Raw genomic sequence first — 20854 nt, forward strand, 5'->3', positions numbered from 1 at the left:
GTTAATATACTAATGTGTTAAGTAACATTTGAAAAGTTATTTTTATTCAAAATATTGCAACAAACTGCTCCACACCGGGGACAGTTGCAATAAATTGGCGACCCACAGCCAGGATTCGAAAATTGTAAGTTGATAAGAACTGAACTGATAATGCTACAATGAAGAAAAGAGAAGTGCCTTACGTGCTTCGAAGTAGTGTGTGCCTTCAACCGGATCTCAGTGATGTTGCTGAAGTAAGCAACGAAGAGGACAATTCTGGTAAGCAAATGGAGGATTTACTCTGTTGTAAGGACAGATTTTCTGACACTCGCATGATTGAATGCACGTCATGCAAGAAATGGGAACACGTAAATTGTAGGGGTCTTACAGTTATTCACTGGGTAATATTCAGCTCTATGAAAGAAGACTATTACTGTAAGGCATGCAAGCCAGAATTCAATCCATTCACTCTAAAATCATATTTGGATACAGTAAATCCCAATATTGACCAAATTTTATCTGCTTTTCACTTGAGTTTGGCCCAACATGAGAATAGGTTGCAAGACAAGTTGCTCCAGAATACCGAAACTCTGGAGAATAGGTTACTCCAGAATACTGAAGCTCTGGAAATTAGGTTACTTCAGAATACTGAAGCTCTGGAGAATAGGTTGCAAGACAAGTTGCTCCAGAATACCGAAACGCTGGAGAATAGGTTACTTGAGAACACTGAAGCTCTGGAAAATAGGTTGCAAGAGAAGTTGCTCCAGAATACCGAAACTCTGGAGAATAGGTTACTCCAGAATACTGAAGCTCTGGAAATTAGGTTACTTCAGAATACTGAAGCTCTGGAGAATAGGTTGCAAGACAAGTTGCTCCAGAATACCGAAACGCTGGAGAATAGGTTACTTCAGAACACTGAAGCTTTGGAGAATAGGTTACAAGATAGACTTGATCAGAACACTGAAACGCTGCGCGAAAGTTTACAAACAAACTGTGAAGTTTGGGGCACAAAATTGGTTAGGTTGCAGCAAAGTACTGAAAAACTGAATGAAGGGCTCCAACATGTAGAAAATAAGTTGCAGCAGGTTTCTGATGCTTGTCAATCAGCTAATAGGTTACTAAATGAACGTATAAATGATGAAGTAACGTTATTAAATTCGAAAGTCAGTGATCTGGAATCAAAGCTAGACCATCAGGATGATGAGTTAAAACAACACTTATCAAACCAGTTGTGCCAACATGAAACTTCTATAAGTACACTACAAACAAATATGAATACTACGCAGGTAAAGTTGCAAGAATTTGATTCTATGCTTAAGGATTTAAATGAGAAATGCAATAGCTTAGAGCAAAGCGATGTTATTTGTACTAGTATGGTTAGAGACGTTCTACAACCAGATAAAGAATTAAGTAATGCACTTATTAATGAACATAGGCACATAGCATGCCAAACTGATACAAGATTAAATTCTAAATTAAAGCATGTTGTTTTTAGTGAACACAATAAATGCGAAACATTTCATACAGGTTCTTCTGGCTATGATACATCTGATGCTGAACTGAATTCTGCAAAGGAAAATGTAACCAAATTGTGCAAGGGCAAATCTGCTCACAATAAAAGTAGAAATAAATTTGGTAAAGCTTTCACTTCACAAGGCAAAAATACATATGCATTGCGGCATTGTGTTCTAGATAATACTGAATTTACTAATAGCAATCCTACTGTTGACAAAATCCATTGTACATGTTCACTAAATAACCATTCATGTCTTTCTTCGTTGAACAACTCTTTGCTGTATGATAATGAGCACGTACATACTTGTGATATTGAAAATAATGCACCTAGTTCTTTATGTGCTACAGACACATCAAAGCAAATTTGTTCTACATCTAACAGAAATTCCATACCTTCTAGAACTTATGTTGCTTGTGATAATAAAGAAAATTTCACAGGTCTTGGAACTTCAGTATGTGGTTGCCAACGTCAAAGTACATGTCATTCCTTAATCCATGATCAGTTTCCTGATGACTTAAATGTAAATCATTGTCCTTGTACTAGAACAAACTGTACTTATAACCCGATGTGGCTTAATAATGATTCTACATGGAATTCTTATAATCAGTCTGATAAATGCTCTAATAGATTTTCACGAGTTAGTGAACTCAGTCAATTGCCACGTTTTGGAGGAGATGTTTCAAAACAGTCTGCTAGAGAATTTATCGAACAACTAACTACAATGTTGAACATAATTGGTGTTCCTCCCAAGTATAAATTATGTATAATTCGTAAGTGTTTTTATAATGTAGGCGCTTACTGGTTCAACAGTGAAAAGAAGAGTTTCATTTCTTATGAGGACTTTGTACATAAATTTCTTGATCAGTTTGCATCTAATGAGTTATTAGAAAGTCAGTTGACATTGTTACGATCAAGAAAATACAACCCAGCTTCAGGTTTGTCATTGGAAGCATACGCTTTAAAAACGTACTCTGCTTATTGTAACCTTGTGGAAACTCCAAACAAAGTTGAAGTAATACGGATGATTTTGAAGCAGCTACCTGAGTCAATTTCAAAGAATGTGGGCTGCCATAATATTACAGATCTTAAGCAACTGACGCAGAAATTAAGGACTATTGATTTGTATTCGAGCGAAAAGAATAAAAGTTTATCTTTGCCCGGTGATAATACAGATTCTGATGACAAGGCTAATAAGAAGAGAAGTTTCGACAGACCAAAATACTTCGTCAGGCAAGTAAATGTGGAGCGGAATTCTTATGATTCTACAACACAGACCGAAAATGCAGGAATCAATGTAAATCATCGCCCATCTCCCAGAAGATTTGAACGCAATCCCTCAAGAAGGCAGTTTGTAAGGTCTGAAAGAATTAATAATAACGTAAATAATTCGAATTTCAGACTTGGCAATACCCCAACATCTGATAACAGAAGATATAGTAGAACTGGAAATTACAATGAACAACCAATAGAGTATGGTAATGCATCTCATAGTTCACAGGAAAACAGTGTTACAGTAGGCAGCACCAACTTGCAGCGTAATTCTGCAAATATGGAACACCTAACTCCGACTGCTACTACTACCACAAGTGCACATTCTTCTAACTACTTAAACAACTAAGGCAGGGTGATATGCTCCGATTTACCTTGCCACAAATAAATGCAAAGGAGCTGGATGGTAGAGTTAATAACCCTTATTTAGTACATGTTAAGGAATGTCTGAACGATTATAATAAAATTAAATCTTTAGGCGTTACCAGAGATAAAGTTTTATCTGTAGCATTTTTATTAGAATGGTACGATTCTGAACCAGAGTGGATTATGTCAGAAAACGGTACTCCAATGCCAAAAATTGAGAATCCAGAAATACAAGGTAAAATTGCGGATCTGTCTTTAAATTGTTTAATTGATACTGGAAGTCAGTGTAATTTATTAGATTATAAAATCTGGACAATTCTAAGTTCAATTATACCAGGAGCAAAATTGGAACAATTAGAAGGAATACAATTGGCTTGCTTTGCAGGAGATCAACGTATAAAGGTAATGGGTTTCAAATATGTAACAGTTCAAATAGCAAATGAGTTTTTCCACATGCGACTGTATATTGTCAAACAGTTACACGCTGATTTAATTTTGGGTTCGCCATTTTTGTGGCAATATAAGGCGATTATAAATTACAGCAACGCAACCGTCATGCTTTCGAATTCATTAGGTCAGGAAATAATTGCTCCGTTTTTAATGCAATCTGAAGAAAGTCTTCCGTCAATGAAGGGAATAGTACGTTCTTGCAAATTACCAATTTCAACCACTTCACAAATTGAAGGAACATCTGACATCGCTTCGGAGGAAGATATTCGGCGTGCAGCGTTCATGAACAATACTCTTCCATCTGATTGTTTGGATCAGTTATTTCATCTTCTTCTCGAATACCAAGTTTTATTTTCTGACAAACCTAAAAAAGCAAATGTGGAAGCTTACGATATACAATTGGATACTGATGTGCCAATAATAGCACCAACTTATCCTGTTCCTTATGCTAGACGGGATGATATGGAAAAAGAGTTACAAAAATGGCAACAGTGGGGCGTTATACAAGAAAGCACATCTCCCTATAGGAATCCACTCCACATAGTTCCAAAGGCGGGAGGTTTATGGAGACCAGTGGTCGACTTCCGTAAATTAAACCAACACGTAATTTCTCCGATGACACAGGTAGAGCCTATCTCGGAATTACTACAAAGATTGAAGGGAGCGAAATACTTCACATCTATTGACCTTAGTTGCGGTTATTTTCAGATTCCTTTGACACCAAGGTCGTTTAAGTTTACGGCATTTTCTTATAGAGGCATTTTGATGGAGTTCCATTTTTTGCCTTTTGGAATCAAAAGTGCCGTGAGTGTGTTCGTTGATAGAATGCATAAAATATTTGGCAATCATACAAATTCTTTCCTGATTGTTTATATTGATGATATTTTAATTTTCTCTCCATCAATTCAAAACCACTTAGAACATTTACGTTATGTTTTATCAACTCTGAAGACAGCTAATATGTCTATTAAATTGTCGAATTGCAAGTTCTTCCAAACTGAAATACATTTCCTAGGCCATGTGATTTCTGGAGAAACCATTCATATTGATCCTGAAAGGAACCAAGCAATCATGGATTTTCCAGTTCCTCAAAACAAGAAGGCTCTAAGGAAATTTTTAGGAATAGTAAATTGGAGGAGAAAATTTGTTCACAAATTTGCAATGATAGCTGCTCCTTTGTATGATTTACTAAAATCAAATAACAAGTGTGACTGGAAGGAGAATCATCACCAAGCTTTTAATGATTTGAAACAGCTAGTTACATCTCCTGATGTATTAGCTCAACCGGATTTTAGTAAAATTTTCCATCTTAACACTGATGGAAGCAAAGTTGGAATTGGAGGAGTTTTATGGCAGTTATCAGGTGAAGATGAAACGTTAGTAATACAATATGTTAGTAGAGTATTGCGTGGTACAGAATTAACTTATTCAACTCATGAGATTGAATGTCTTGCTATCCTATTTTCAGTAGAAAAGTTTAGTGTTTATCTTAGTGGAAGAACATTTGTTATTCATTGTGACCATCAGTCACTTTCATGGCTGCAGTCGGCTAGAAGTTTAAACCCAAGACTAAACCGCTGGGCATTAAAACTTCAAAGTTTTGATTTTACTGTTGAACATATTCAAGGTTCTACCAATATTGTGGCTGATGCCTTAAGCAGATATCCTGCAAGGGCACAGGGAGATTTATTCACATCGAAACTCTACGTTAATAATACAAATATCGATCTCCTATCCCAAGATACTCCACAATATTGGGTACAATCTCAACAGAACGATGAGCAATGTCAAAAGTTAAGAATTGCGATAAACAAGGGAGATTCTAAGTTCGAAATCAGAGGACATTTTAGAATGCATGAAGATATCTTATTCTATAAATCTATTGCGTCTGAACACTGGAGAATATTTGTACCTAAAAAAGCTGTGGAAAAGGTACTGTATGATCATCATGATTTATGTGGACATTTTGGTTATTCAAAAACCTTCAGAAAGTGTTCAAAATTTTTCTTTTGGCCGAATATGAAAGCCAGCATTAAATTATATCTGAGAAATTGTCTTGAATGTGCCAAGTCAAAGCAGAGAGTGCAACGTATCACACGAGAAGATCTTCACATATTAACTCCTAAAATACATCAATTCCTTTCATTAGATTTGATTGGTCCGTTACCAGCTTCTCAAGGTTATCAATATATACTAAGTATAGTGGATCTTGCAAGTAAGTTTATTATGGTTTATCCTTTGCGTAAAGCTTCATCTATGGAAATTATCAATAAACTAAACCAATCGTATTTTCATCATTATCCTGCATGTCTAATTATATTAAGTGATAATGGTTCACAATTTAAATCTAAGGAGTGGCGAAGTTTTATTACCTCCAAGAACATCAAGCATATTTTTACTTCGCCATATTCACCACACGCTAATCCAATTGAACGCTACAATAAAGAGATTGTGCGTTTACTGAGGTTATTTTGCAAGGATAATCATAAATCTTGGGCTAAATGTTTGACAAACGTTGTCAAATTGTTGAACAATTCATATTCTGAATCTATTGGTTTTACACCTGCGGAACTATTTTTACACGATCAAGTTAAAGATAATATAACTAATATTGTCGATTGGCCTGAGAATATTGAAGAATTATCCTGGAAGGCAAAATACTTGGAGCTAAAAGAAAAACTTAAACATCGAAGAAATTCTAAAGGTGTTCAAACAAGCTCTGGTACTAAAAATATTGTCAAAGGAGATTTAATCATGATTAAAAATCATGCTAAGAGCTCTGCTTTAAACAAAACTATCTACAAATTATATGATTTGTTTATTGGCCCATTCTTGGTAATAGAAGTAAGAAACAATTGTGCGACTGTAGTTTCTCTAGATGGAAAGGGAACAAAAGGTAGACAAAACCTAGAAAACATTAAACCTTTTAATTGTTCGGAGGAGAAAAGAAAGGAGTTGTTAAGAAATACTGATTTATGTTTTAATTGTACATAAGGATTGAATTTGTTGTAATTTTGTGCAAAAACGAGTTCAGTTGTTTGCATTATGTATTTTATTATCATGTGTAAACCAGCATGAATTTATTATCTCTGTTCTGTTGATCATCATATTATCTTTTATGTAAGAACTTATGTTTGGCTTCTATTCTCATCAGTATGGTGTATGTCAATGTATTGAGGAAGAGTGTTGACACGAATAACAAAGGGAGAATTATACAAAGTGTCTCTCTGGAAGAATGATAAGAAGGAATATATATATAATGTAAGTTGAATGTAATGTGATTCGCATTTTTATTGAAGGGCTTCGTTTGCACATATAGTTTCAAACGGAAGAAGTGCACTCGTTAAGAATAAAACCCTTTTAAATGGACATAAGATGGTTATGAAATAGTAATGGTAATGAGATTGCAGTAAAGAAGAAATCTACTGAAGATGGCTGTAAAGAAGATGTGAAAGGAATAAGATTGGTGCCAAAGAAGTAGTAGAAGAAGAAGTGAAGATGATACATTGAAGATGTTACGTTTGAAAAATATACGTATTTCTACATCAAAGTATGATATCAAGGTTTTCAACCGGAGGAGGAGGCTATTGCAACAGTTCTTTAATTCAAAGACATTTTACAATTATATTTTGTTATTTAGTTTTGTGCATAATCTGAAAAGAATGAAGAAAACTTCTGTTGTGTTACTCTATTCAATGTTGATGTTATTTTGTTTGTTATTCGTAACTATAGTGACTGTAGAAATTGGTTAATATACTAATGTGTTAAGTAACATTTGAAAAGTTATTTTTATTCAAAATATTGCAACAAACTGCTCCACACCGGGGACAGTTGCAGCCTCTTGGAACCATTGTGTCGTTTTAACTCCATTTCATTTCCTTGCATGAAGACATGGGTGGGGGGGAGGTGTAGGTAGGTGCCAACACATACACGTCTGGGCCATATGTGGAGGTAATGTGATCAGCACCACGCTTCTGTCGCCTCCCCCATCTCCGGGTACCCATTTATTAGAGGCTGTGTGAGCCCTAGAGCCGCTCCATGCACGGTTGAAGAATTCCCAATCTTAGGTTAGCGATTTCAGGAATCGAACCTGGGTCTCCCACATTGAAGTTACGACCGAACCACCTCGGCTCTATTATCTCTGGTAGGGAGATGAGACAAAGTTATTTAGTGACGCCTCTGCACTGGCATTGCTTTAGTAACTGTTACTATTTCTGTCATTTGACGTCGCTCTTCTACCTCTTGAGGTAATCGCGATGATGACGATGAATGATGAAGTGAGTACTGGCACCATGATGTACACTTGTCTGAGCAGGGGTCAAACCTTTTATCTTTAGTTTCATAGCACGTGACGCTGACCACTCCTCCACGAAGACCTGCGTGCCCTCTGCTTCGCTAGTCTTTTTGTTAAACTTTTGGAACTCCTCACGCGTAAAATAAAATGAATGACATAGTAATTGACGATTTACCTAGTATTATATCTGTCCGGGGAGAGGGGGAGTCCAATTTTGCCCAAAATGTGTTGTATCCATTTCCTAGGTCATTGAAGTGGTCCGCAATGAATCGCCACATACGTGGAACACAAATTAACTATTCACCATCTATTATATGAACCCTAGGATTTTTTTTATTTACCATAGGAGGATTAACAGGAGTAGTACTAGCAAATTCATCACTAGATATTGTATTACATGACACACATTATGTTGTAGCACACTTCCATTATGTATTATCCATAGGAGCAGTATTTGCTATATAGGCAGTGATTTTTTTTCTGTGAAGACAGGTTACAGTAACCTTCAAGTTTGTTTGTTATTGTGACAATGACAAAGTTTAGCATAAAACATTATCAGTTTATTTACTTTTAAGGTGCCGGTACGGCGTGCCGTTGTGTACCGCCAGAAAAAAAAAACACTTGATATATGGTAGGTATGTTAAATCTCATCTCTAACCTAATCAACTTAACCTAACCTCACCTCATGTTTTCTCCTTCTCCTGTAAAATCAACTTCTTGAACTTATAACCTTTTTCTCACCAATGATATATGAACACGACTGTACCAATAATTCACATTCACATCATATTGAAAGATAACATTTTTTCTGATTGTTAGATGGCAGAAGAAAACAATTTTTGTTGGCCTTGAAAGATGTGTAAAGATGGAATATTAATGCGTTATAATTCAAACTCTAAATATACTTATTAAACTCTGAATAAATCGAAATATACCTAGTTATTTTGTTGTTAAACTTTTAATAATATCTCCCAAAAACTGTTCAATCTCGTCGAAGTAAAGTAGATATACCGGGTGGTCCATTTATAATGATAGTATGGAATATCGCATGCAGAATGCATCCAATCGAAAAATTGCACAGAATAAAAGTTTGATACTATTGAGGGGGTAAGTCAATGCCGCAAAAATTTCGTCGCCGCCACACACCCCTTAGGGGTGGGAGGTAAATTTGAAATTTCAAATGGAACACCCCCATTCGTTTTACATATTTGGATTCCGTGTTGAAAGAGAAGTATTTTTTGTTTGAAAAATTTTGTAAAAAAATTGCAAACTTCGAACATTTATAAACATTTGGTAGTTTCAGATTCATTTTGTTCCCTTTATGTAATAACAGTTTTGGTTTCCGTTGAGAACATTGCATAAACGAATTTTATTCAAAAAATGTGTGCAAAGAATTCGGCAAAAGAAAATTGTTTGCAATTTATGTTTGTGTAACAATAAATAATATTAATTTGTTCCAACTCTTTGGTTTCAAGGAACAATTTCATATGAACAACAAAATTAAGTATTTTACTACAAATTAGTTATCATTTGAGGTACACAAATAAATGTTTAAAGGAGCAAATGTTCAAAATGATGACCGTTCTCTTCAATGCATTTCAAAACACGGTGTCTGAAGCTCCACACTGTTCGTCCCAAAATGTCAGGAGTGATAGAGGCACGAGAATCAATAATTCGTTGCCTCATGTTTTCTGGCGTTGTTGGAACTTCGTGGTAGCACTTTTCTTTAAGTAGTCCCCAAAGGCAGAAATCAGGCAACGTGAGATCGGGTGAACGAGCTGGCCAAGAAACGGTCCTCCACGTCCTATCCATCGACCAGGAAACTTTATGTCCAACATGGCTCGAGCCTGAATGGAATAGTGAGTAGTGTTGTTCATATGAAATTGTTCCTTGAAACCAAAGAGTTGGAACAAATAAAATACTATTTATTGTTACACAAAAACATAAATTGCAAACAATTTTGTTTTGCCGAATTCTTTGCACACATTTTTTGAATAAAATTCGTTTATGCAATGTTCTCAACGGAAACCAAAACTGTCATTACATAAAGGGAACAAAATGAATCTGAAACTACCAAATGTTTATTAATGTTCGAAGTTTGCAATTTTTTTACAAAATTTTTCAAACAAAAAATACTTCTTTTTCAACACGGAATCCAAATATGTAAAACGAATGGGGGTGTTCCATTTCAAATTTCAAATTTACCCCCCCCTTAAGGGGTGTGTGGCGGCGACGAAATTTTTGCGGCATTGACTTACCCCCTCAATAGTATCAAACTTTTATTCTGTGCAATTTTTCGATTGGATGCATTCTGCATGCGATATTCCATACTATCATTATAAATGGACCACCCGGTATACGTTAATATTATTTCAGTGCTTAAGGGAAGAAAAACCAATACGTTCTGCAATCCGGCAATTCCCGTAGCTTATATGAAACATTTGAGGTGTGTATTTCTCATTGATTACATTGTAATAATCACCGTAATCTAGACTTGCAAGAGCTTAACTTATCAAACTTAATGCTGATTTATTTCAAGATTGATTTGTTTTATTTTACTTGCATAATACTTCACTTTTCTGCCCCTTTTGGCTAATCGGAAGATGAGGATGAGTGATGATATGATGAAAGATGAAGGGACACTAAAAAAAAAACAATGCCCAGGCCGGGATTCGAACCCGAGACACCTGTCGTCTTAGGGCGCTGCGCAAACCACTCCAACTATTAATTTCATAAATAGTGTTGTTTAGTTAAATTTAATTACGAAAACTTCTTCATGAAAGTAGAGGCGTATTAATAACAAGGAACGTTTACATTGCTACCAAGAAAAAAATTAATAGTTCTTTGTAAACACACAATATTAATTTAAAAGAGTGCAACGTGCTTTACTCTTTTCTAACTTTGTCATGTTTCTTCATTCCGTTCCCTCTTGTCTCAGTGCCCTGGCAACCTCCATCCTCAAGAATGTCCTATATTTCTCTCCTTCGATTTACAAGTATTCGCAGAAACTACAGTAACACGATTAATAATTCTTAGTTAATGAATGTTTATTATAAACTGCTCACAAAAAGTTTTGCATCACCAACAAAAACTGTATTCCTGGGAAGAAAATAAACATACAATTGCTCAATCAGTACAAGAAAGAAGAAAACGTGGAAAACATGGGAATGGCATGAAAAAGAACGTTCACACTAATCCAAAAAAAAAAAAAAAAAAAAAAAATGACACACTGCTGAAGTAGCAAAGGGAAACAAATGGCACAACAATGCTATCTACCTATTTGTTATGTCAGACAGGATGTTTACCACCTGGTATGTCCCCCTCGGGCTGCAATGAGGTCTTCAACACGCCGGGGCATGCTCGCAATGAGATGACCAAGGTCATCCTGTGGTAAACGATCCCATTCCTCCTGTGCTGCCAAAAGAAGCTCACGTGGAGAGTCTGGGAATACAGGACGGTGTGCCATTGCATTCCTCAACATGGCCCAAGCATGCTCGATACAATTCATGTCTGGGCTTCCTGGCGGCCAGGGCATTCTGTTAATTTGGGCCTGCTGCAGATAATCTTGCACCACCCCTGCACGATGTGGCCGGGCATTATCATCCATGAACACAAGAGTTGGACCAATGTTCTGACGGTATGGTTCCACAGTTGTTTGTAGGATGTCTCTGACGTAACGCGGTCCTGTCAGTGTCTCTTGAATTGCAATTAGGGGCGTTCGGTGGCCGTGCATAATCCCTGCCCAAACCATAATGCCACCTCCTTGGAATGGATGAACAGGTTGCACATGACGAAGTCTCTCCCGCGGTCCTACGCCTCTCCACACTCTCACACGTCTCGAATCAGGCCTCAGACAAAGCCTACATTCATCTGTAAAGAGTACACACGACCAATCTGCAGGTCCCCAATGCACATGTTCGCGTGCCCACACCAAACGATCACGCTGTTGGTTTGCACTTAGAGGTTGCCGACGCATGGGTCTTCGGCAACGTAAGGCTCTTGCTCGCAGTCTATTGCGAACAGTCTGGGTCGAAACACGTACGCCTGAGGCTTGTTGGAGGTTATTTCGCAACTCATTTGCGGTCCTTGTATTGTGCCGCAGGGCTGTGACTCCTAGCAAACGGTCCTGGGCTGGTGTTGTTACCCGTGGTCGACCTGAACGGTGGCGATCTGCTACTGTCCCACTGTCTGTGTACCTTCTCCATGTTCTGCTGACATCGCTCTGTGCGATTCCCATCGTCGCGGCTACCGCCCGTTGTGACATCCCACTCTGCACGAAGGCGATAACCCTTGCCTGATCGAACTGCGATATTGTACGCCTGGGCATGTCTACAACGCACCTTCACTACTTGAGTCTCTCTACGTAAGTGGGAGATATAGCCTTGACCATTACCACCCACAATACTGAGATGTTCGAACACACAAATATGCTCAGGTGGTCGTGGCTGTCGTCTGAAGAGCGAGTTATACGGGGTTGAATGGGTATCTTGCACAGCACAGTGTGCTTTCTCACAGCTGGCCCAGTGGGACATGTTGCGATTGTTCTTTCTATCATTTCTTGGGTGATGCAAAACTTTTTGTGAGCAGTTTATTACATTTTTCGAAAAGTAAACATATATAAATACCAAATTGTAAGCTGATGCCTTCAAAATTTTGACCTGTATTTTCCTTCCACGTTATCAATACAAAAAAGTTAATTCCGAATGAAAAATGTGAAAGACATAAAAATTAAAACTGTGTTAAAGTTTCGCATTATTTTTTATAAGCGAAAATAAAACTTCACTTTATCATATGTTTAGATGTATTATAACCAAATTAACTGTATGCAGAGTACTTATCACAGCCAATGGCGTGCCCAGGATTTTTGAAAGGGAGGGGTTACATGTATATTTTCTTAGCAGTCAGTCCTCCTTGCGTCATGTTTTCTTGTATTTGGAGTTCTTTTTTTTTTTTAGGAATACTGGGGCAAAGGGGGGGGGGTTATGACCCCACCAACCTCCCCTTGGGCACGCCACTGATCACAGTGCGCTACGATGGGAGGGGTCCCGGGTTCGAATTCTAACCTGGGCATGTGCATTATTTGTGAGTGTCGCTTCATCAATTTCATCATACCATCACTCATCTTCACGATTAGCCAAAAGTGACAGAAAAGCGAAGTAAAAATCAATCAATCAATTAAAATTAAATAAACTGTATTATGGTACATTATTTTTCTAGAAATTCTCGCTGGCGCGCAAACTTTCAGTTATGTATCCACAGTTATTATTAAGAGACCTGGCATATTCTGAAGAATTAAACTATTGTATTATGGCGTTAGTTACTCAAATACACGTAAAGGTACGTTGAATTAACCTTGTAAGTCCTTAATTAAAAAATACCTTGAAAATGTCATTTTTGAAATTTCGTAAGATCTTCCAACCTACAACTCCTGAAAATTTCCGATTCTACTTCAAGGCTAATCGAGACAATATCGATTAATGAAAATGATGGAGATTATCTGCTAACGACTGTTTAACTTCTGGTTTATAAGCCAGCCTGTAATTTAACCGTCCATTAAAATTAGTAATACACTCCCTTCCATTGTAAAATATCTACTAACGAAATGTTAACTGGTCGTTAGTTCTACACGTGTGTACTTTTAAACTTTTAATTTAACCGTTACCTCTTGCATTCCAGATACTTCACAGAGGCCCTAGCAGAGAGTGAAGGGCCGAGGGGTACGCCGGTGTCTGCTCCCGACTCCACCGTCAGCCCCAGTCACGTGAACAAGGGAGGACCCCCGAGGATTCCGCCACTTCCGGTCAGCTCGCAGCAACCAACCAGCGTCCACAGCCACGTGGTCATCACCAGCGCCAACCAGCCCTACAAAGGGGCTAGCAATGCGGATGGCACCTTCACCACCAACACGTGAGTACATGCTTTGGACTTCTTTACGCCTGAGATGCTAGCCTGAAATACCTAATGAATATAGCCACGAAACCTAAATCCATGTAATAACCGCCCCCTAATCGCTGCCTCTGAATGTATGTATAAGTTTGCCAAAGAATAGTGAGGAAACAATGATATAACTGTTCACTTTCTAGCTTGAATCGCTAAACGGAAAGAGAATAAGAACAAATTCTTATTTTCACTGCGCCGTTAGACATGAGCGTGGTGCACACATGTAGTTTGTCGCTAGGAATTGTGGGAAACTGATCCAAGGAAAATATCGATTCGAAGGTAATGGGTGTGCGGTGAACCGAGGGCTAGGAAGCTGAGCGTGTCATGCAGACAGACTAATTGCAGGCGAAATTACGGCGTGCGGCTCGCCTCAAATTGCGCCGGGAAATGGAAAATCGGGGAAAATAATTTCGTTTCTCGTTCCCTTCGCGTGGAGAAGAACGCGAAACAAAAACTTGTTCTTTAAAGAAAAGAGGCCATGTTTGAATGTTAATGAGAAAAAATGCGGCACTGTTCAGGCGAAAACTGTAGGAATGCTATTATGAAAGCGAAAGTTTACAAATTTTGTTTTCATAGGCACGTGAGATGTTTTTTTTTCCTTTCCCATTACAAATATGCGGAAATTAAAGAGCATGCGTCTTCCTGGTGCTTTTTACAGTTCTCTAAGTTCCAAAACCAAAGCGTGTCTTTTTTTGGCAGCCTAAAATTACGAAATGGTCCCGGTGAACGAATACAGTAATATAAACCCAGCAATTTCTTTGGTTTCTAAATGTTAGTCTTGATTGTACATTTTTTTTAACAATGTGTTCTTGCATTAAGCAAAGTTCCAATACAATATGATAAATTGTTACGTGCCCGTTTTTTTCTTTCACAGTAAAACCTTACCATTACTCCTTCACGGAGAACTACAGAACGTTTCAATCCTACTCTGCAGCCACCTTAGATGTGGGATAAACTTTATCTGAACCTTGAACCGACTTCTGTGGCTACTTTGAAGGTCCAGTTCCGTTAGTTTATCTGACCACAAACTGTGTTTATAACGAACCCTATAATTATTTTGATGTGAATATTATGAAGTATGTACCGGATGGCGCACCTAAAAGTACCACCGGAAATATTTTGTGAACAACAATAAATATTGAAAAACTGCTTTCGCAGATATATAGGTGTAAGAAGGGCTCATGAAATTAGTGGACACAATACGTTCAACTACGTAAGGAAGTACGATTTTCAGCACAAAGTTAGTTTTCTTTTAATGGAAACCCCATTTTATTTTCAGCTCATTTGAAAGTACGGAAAAAATCATTAACAATGGCGTTTGTTACATTGTAATACGTCAAGTAGTAGTTCTCAAGTAATTGTAACCTAAAGTTGAGCGTGAAGGTGCATCCTTCACTATGCCTGTCGGCAGAGCCGAGCGCAAATGCCGTCGCGCATACAGCCTGCACGCATGTGCTGCATTTTTCCTACACTCGCCACAGATAAGTATCATCCCAGCCTTTTCAGAGTCTGAAAATACTATTTTCTCAGCAACAGTTCTGACGTACGTACACTATCACAAACATCTTGTTAATTAGTGCACTTTGTTACGCCATTGCTTTTTTTTATAAATTTCATAAATCAATTTGAAGGAAAAAATGTGTAAGTTGCAGAGTTTAAAAGTTGAAAACTTAAAGATTTGACGTAAATAAATGAACACCAACTAAAAATTAGAAAGATGTTAACGTACTAATATTCATGTATGTAACTGATGGCGAAATGTTTAAAATTTATAATTTTTAATTAACAATTATTTGTTAACTCAGAAAGATGTACCAGAAGCTTTCAGATAATTTGTCAGAGCTTACGTTTGTACAAACTGCACATTTTATTGTAACCCGCAGTTGTTGGAACATAACAACTTTCCTAAGCACAACGCATAGTATGCAGAAGAGTAACATGTTTGTTAAGATACCCGAATGGCGTCAAAAGGGGGATATGTAGGTTACGACATACACGAATCAACTTGTGAGAATGTTTATTCCAAGCGTCAACTTCAGGTTTCAATTATACTTGAGAACTACTTGACGATATATATATCGTTGATTTTCTAGACGTAGAGACGTATATAAACAACCATGAAACGACCAATCGTTGACGATCTGAAATTAAGAGACTATCTTGTAAAACGATTCAAGGGATGGAAATCGGAGAACCGATGTTTTTGAACCCAAATAAGTTCATCGGCATGTTTATTTATTGCAAACCATGCTCTGTGATTGGGCATTGATTGCCACTTATCAAGTCACAATGACCCCATGGTAGAGTATGTATACCACATGATAAAACGCATCTCTTATCGTCATGTGGGTCCAGAGCCACTTTTCTTACAATATTTGTAGTCAACAAGTGATCCACACTCTGGATTCTACATTCTGATGTTCTGATTGTACTACATGATTTGAGACAATTTTCGTAATCTTCAAATTTGAGCTCTTTGTCTACAGTTACTCTACCAATGCCCTTGGCTTTTTTGGTGACAGCACCACTGGATGTTTCAAAGCTGTACATCTTGGCTCTTAACCCAGCAAATCCTACAATAACATCGCCAAGTGTCTCGTCTTTTAACTTACCAGGCACCTTTTTGTTGTGGGGTTGAATATTCAGATGGCCAGGCAATTCGCTAGTATCGAAATAGTCAAACAATGCAGGGTCTGCTATATCTTGATAGACATCTTCTGTCTGAATATCAAGGATAAAGCTATCCGTATCCATATACATCAGTCTTACACGATCACCATAAAAAGGCTTCAGCACATCGTAATAAAGCTCCAGCATGTGTAATTTGGCCAATTCTAATATTACAGCCCCTACATAAATAGGCTTATCAAACTTGATCTTTGTTTTATTCATGTTAAAAAGCGCCAGATTATCGTCATAAATTCTTCTGTAATTGAAGTTGGGCTTTGCTACCAATTTTTTGCTCTGGCTGGGGTCAGTAACCAATTTGACATCAGTATGTTTTCTGACTTTTCTATGGTCTTACCATGCACCGAATTGACCATCAATTTGAACAAGGTCTTATCAAATTGGGTTACCGCACGTGTTCGAACCTCAGTGTTTGTACCAATGTATTGCTTCAACCACCTTGAGTGCTTGAACCTCAAGACTTTGCCAACCTTGGTCACTTAAACACCATGATGCATCAGAAACTGGAGGTTCTTGTAGTATATACCATAACCCTGTTTTGGCTCTAGAGTCATCATCAGCTTCTTCTGTTTAGAGCCAGGTGGACACTGGAACTCAGCAATTGGCGGCAGATCAGAAAACTGGCTGTGCAAATTATCAGGAATTGCCAGATCAACCTCTAAGAACAGGCCATAGTCACTGTCATCAGTCTTGAAGATCCTTAATGTTGAAATCTTCGACCCACTCAAGCCCTGCATATGGCAGTTTTTTCATCGTGTCATAACCATACAGGCTGTTGACATCCACATAAAGTATATAGTTTGATGGTCGCGCAGAATCATAATCGGGAACACACTTGTTGTTGGCTCTAACATATCTTTGAGAACATTGTACCATGCGCCCTCGTATACAATGTTCGATGAAAAGATACATGTCCTGGTCCTGGATCAGATCCAATTCCATTTTAGTCTTCAGAAACATGGCAGACCATGCTAGGCCTGGAGCACTGTAAAAATGGACCGGGTCCAGCTCATAATTTTGCATCGATGATGTTCTAAATGCTTCAAGTACATCGGCTAAGAGCGTCACATCAAGTATCAAGTATCTCTTATGATAATCACCAAGTGTCTGGCATTTTAAGTTGGTCCACATCAACTGGGCATGGCAATAATCATCATCACTAGTTCCTGATGCTCTGAGTTTGCTGTAGAACTCTTGTTGTGGTGGCAGAGCACACTCGTCAAATTTGCAAAAATCGGTAACATAGTCGTATGGGTATACACCCTTACGCCTAATCAATTTCAGGTCCAAATTTGTAAACATGTCACATGTGATTTTGAATTGGGCATCAGATAATTGGCCAGCCAGAGTAGCCAAGCTAGCCGACCGAAATCTGTATGAATCTAGAAATCTTAAGTGTATAGGCCTGCCATTAACATTGATTATCTTGCTAATAGCAATATATTTTTCGTCATTTTCTGCTAAAATATCTAAATCCTGCTTGTCAAACCCCTCGTATCTGATCAGATACAAATTTTGGTCTCCGGATCTTAATATTACAACTACTACACAGAGCCTTTTCATATTTGCTGTTTGTATGACAATGGTGATGCACCTTGTTATTTGTGCACTGTTGAAATCTTCATTCTGATCCTATGTTAAATGCAGCATAGGTATTGATTTTTAATAATATATCATAGGCTATGTGACGGCACTCATTTTCTATTTTACGTGCAAACTTTTTGATAGCATCTTGCCCCATGTATAAGTGTGCTTTACTAATAACACCATCTTGTACAACCACATAACAAACACTAGAAGGTTCATGTAGCTGATACGGTGTACTTGAAGACTCTTCGGGATTTGGGCTGCAGAATGCAAGCGGTTTGAGATTTGATTCAAAATCACAGACTATATATGCTGGGTGCCGCAACAAGGCTTCGAATTTTTTGAATTTGGCTTTTTTGTTTGGTTTAGGCATAGCCATATGAACAGGTTTATGGTTGCCACAGTATTTTATATGTTCAGCCAACTTGTTTTTATCAATTTTGGTATTCTCTTCATAAACACCATTTACTATTTTTTGACCATCAAATACAGTCAAACATCTTCGACACAACTTGTATATTTTATTGGATTTGCCTAGTTGTTTTCTGACTAAAGCCTGAAGATTGCATATCAAAGTGTAATGGTATGTACCGTCTCTATCAATTAAGAGCAGATCGATCGGGACAGCAGAGTCATCATCAAGTTTGCTGATTCTAAGAGGTTCTATCAAGCAATCGCCATGAGCAGCAGAAAACACATTAATAGATAATGGTCGGCCATTGCCATGGACGTCCGCAGGATTTTTTCCAGGGAGGGGCAAGAATGGTATTTTTTTCCAGGGGGGGGGCAACCAAGGTAAATTTCCCCCAATAATAGTGTTGTTCCCTCAAAAAAATGGCTTAAATTTGAATTTATCATATTCATGCAATAATTAAGACATATAATTGTGGCTGAAATGAAATTATATGTGACAAATATATAATATTTGGTTGACTTTCATTTTCCAGGGGGGGGCCACGGCCCCCCTTGCCCCCCCTTCCAGACGCCCATGGCCATTGCTATCTCTGGCCTCTTTTTCAAATTTATCGATATTCTGGACAAACATTGGATATTCTAAGCCATCCATAGCATCATCAAAATCATGTTCGTGATGTTTATAATGACTTATTCGCTGTGGATTATTTAAAACTGGAAACAAAGCAGCCAAAATACACCACAAAAAGCATTTCTGGTCGGTATTTTCTACGTTAACCACGGTTTTTTTGTTTTTGATATTGTCAGGTAAAGACAGATATGTAGAACCTTGTAGAGGTCTGAATTCAGAAATATTAACATAGAGCCTGTGTGGAGATCCACAAAGACTCCATCCATTAAAACTACTATCAATGGGTGCTTTGCATGGCTGCTTTGCTGGTCTAGTATTATCAGATGTAACAAGCTTTCTTTTTAGACCAGATGAAGATGTAGATGGCTGTAGGGACAATGTAGATAGTTGTGCGGAACAAGTGCCTATATGCCTATTGAAGTATGCCATGCTAAATTTTCTATGGCATTTTGGGCATATTTTAGTGGGCATTTTGCGTTTCTCAGGATCACAATTACGTTGGTGCTTAGCCCAATTAGGGCTAGATATATTCTTATCGCATTGATTACAATATTTCTGCTTTGGCATTTTTGGTTTTGGTATTTATATATAATTTCTTTGGGCTCAAATCAAAGACTATATACTTAATACAAAATATCAGTTGGGTTCAACAGTGTGCTTTGTATACTTAGTGTGTATACTTAGTCTGTTACTATTTTTGGTTTTGGTATTTATATATAATTTTTTGGGGCTCAAATCAAAAACTATATACTTAAAAAAACTGGAAAAAAAACCCACAGGTGTCTGTCAAGTAGACCGGAAGTAAATATGTGTGGGTGTGGTGGGTGTAGGTGTGGGTGGGTGTGGGTGTGGGTGTAGATGTAGCTAATAAGATTATACTTTACAGAGTGTTACACTAAAGGCAATAAGCTCATATGAGCATCTTGGCTTAGTTTTAAGTGTAGCCAAAACAATGCCAAGAGGGCCATATTTTTTATGATCCTATGGACAACAATCTGACAGATGCAGCTTTTGTACGTGTAGCCAAATCAATCTGAGGGGGATCATACTTTTCACGGGAAATCCCCGAGGGCTATTTTACTAAATTCTTGTATTCGACAGAGTAGCACAGTGTAGGCAATAAGCTTATATAAGCATCTTGACATAGTTTTAAGTGTAGCCAAACCAATCTGAGGGGGGGTCATACTTTTGTGTTCCAGTAATATCCTATTTTATACTACTCGTATTACAATGTAACAAACGCCATTCTTAATGATTTTTTCCGTACTTTCAAATGAGCTGAAAATAAAATGGGGGTTTCCATTAAGAAAATTAGTTTGTGTTGAAAATCGTACTTCCTTACGTACTTGAACGTATTGTGTCCACTAATTTCACGAGACCCTGTCATACCTATATATCTGCGAAAGCAGTTTTTCAATATTTATTGTTGTTCACAAAATGTTTCCGGTGGTACCAAAAAAAATATATATTAGACTTTTTAATACCTAGAAAAATATGCACAGTATATTTCCAATGCTATGTGTTGTGAACTTTCAGCATATTTTGTGTCCCCATCCAGAAACAAATTCTAGATCCTCCTATGATTTTATCTGTTGCTGGTGGAAGGTTCTGCCTCAGGTGACAAAGAAATGCTAGTCTAGCAACACACCCTTGATATATTCCATAGTAAAGCAATTTTGACCTTGGCGAAATTTTCAGATACTTTACAACCTAATGAACA

At 37.6% G+C, this 20854-nt stretch overlaps 1 protein-coding gene across 8 annotated transcripts in view; it reads left to right on the top strand.

The window, feature by feature from the left end:
- LOC145986627 (uncharacterized) overlaps window positions 1-20854 on the top strand; it is a 219896-nt gene that overhangs the window by 143987 nt on the left and 55055 nt on the right. For all 8 annotated transcript variants that reach the window (XM_083120861.1, XM_083120860.1, XM_083120863.1 and 5 more), the window contains one exon: window positions 13551-13781. In XM_083120861.1, the coding sequence (XP_082976987.1) occupies window positions 13551-13781 (231 nt within the window). The remainder of the gene's footprint in view (window positions 1-13550; window positions 13782-20854) is intronic.

This window comes from Lepisma saccharinum, chromosome 4, assembly GCF_977018435.1.
Source record: "Lepisma saccharinum chromosome 4, izLepSacc3.1, whole genome shotgun sequence".
In the NCBI taxonomy this organism is placed as follows: Eukaryota; Metazoa; Arthropoda; class Insecta; order Zygentoma; family Lepismatidae; genus Lepisma; species Lepisma saccharinum.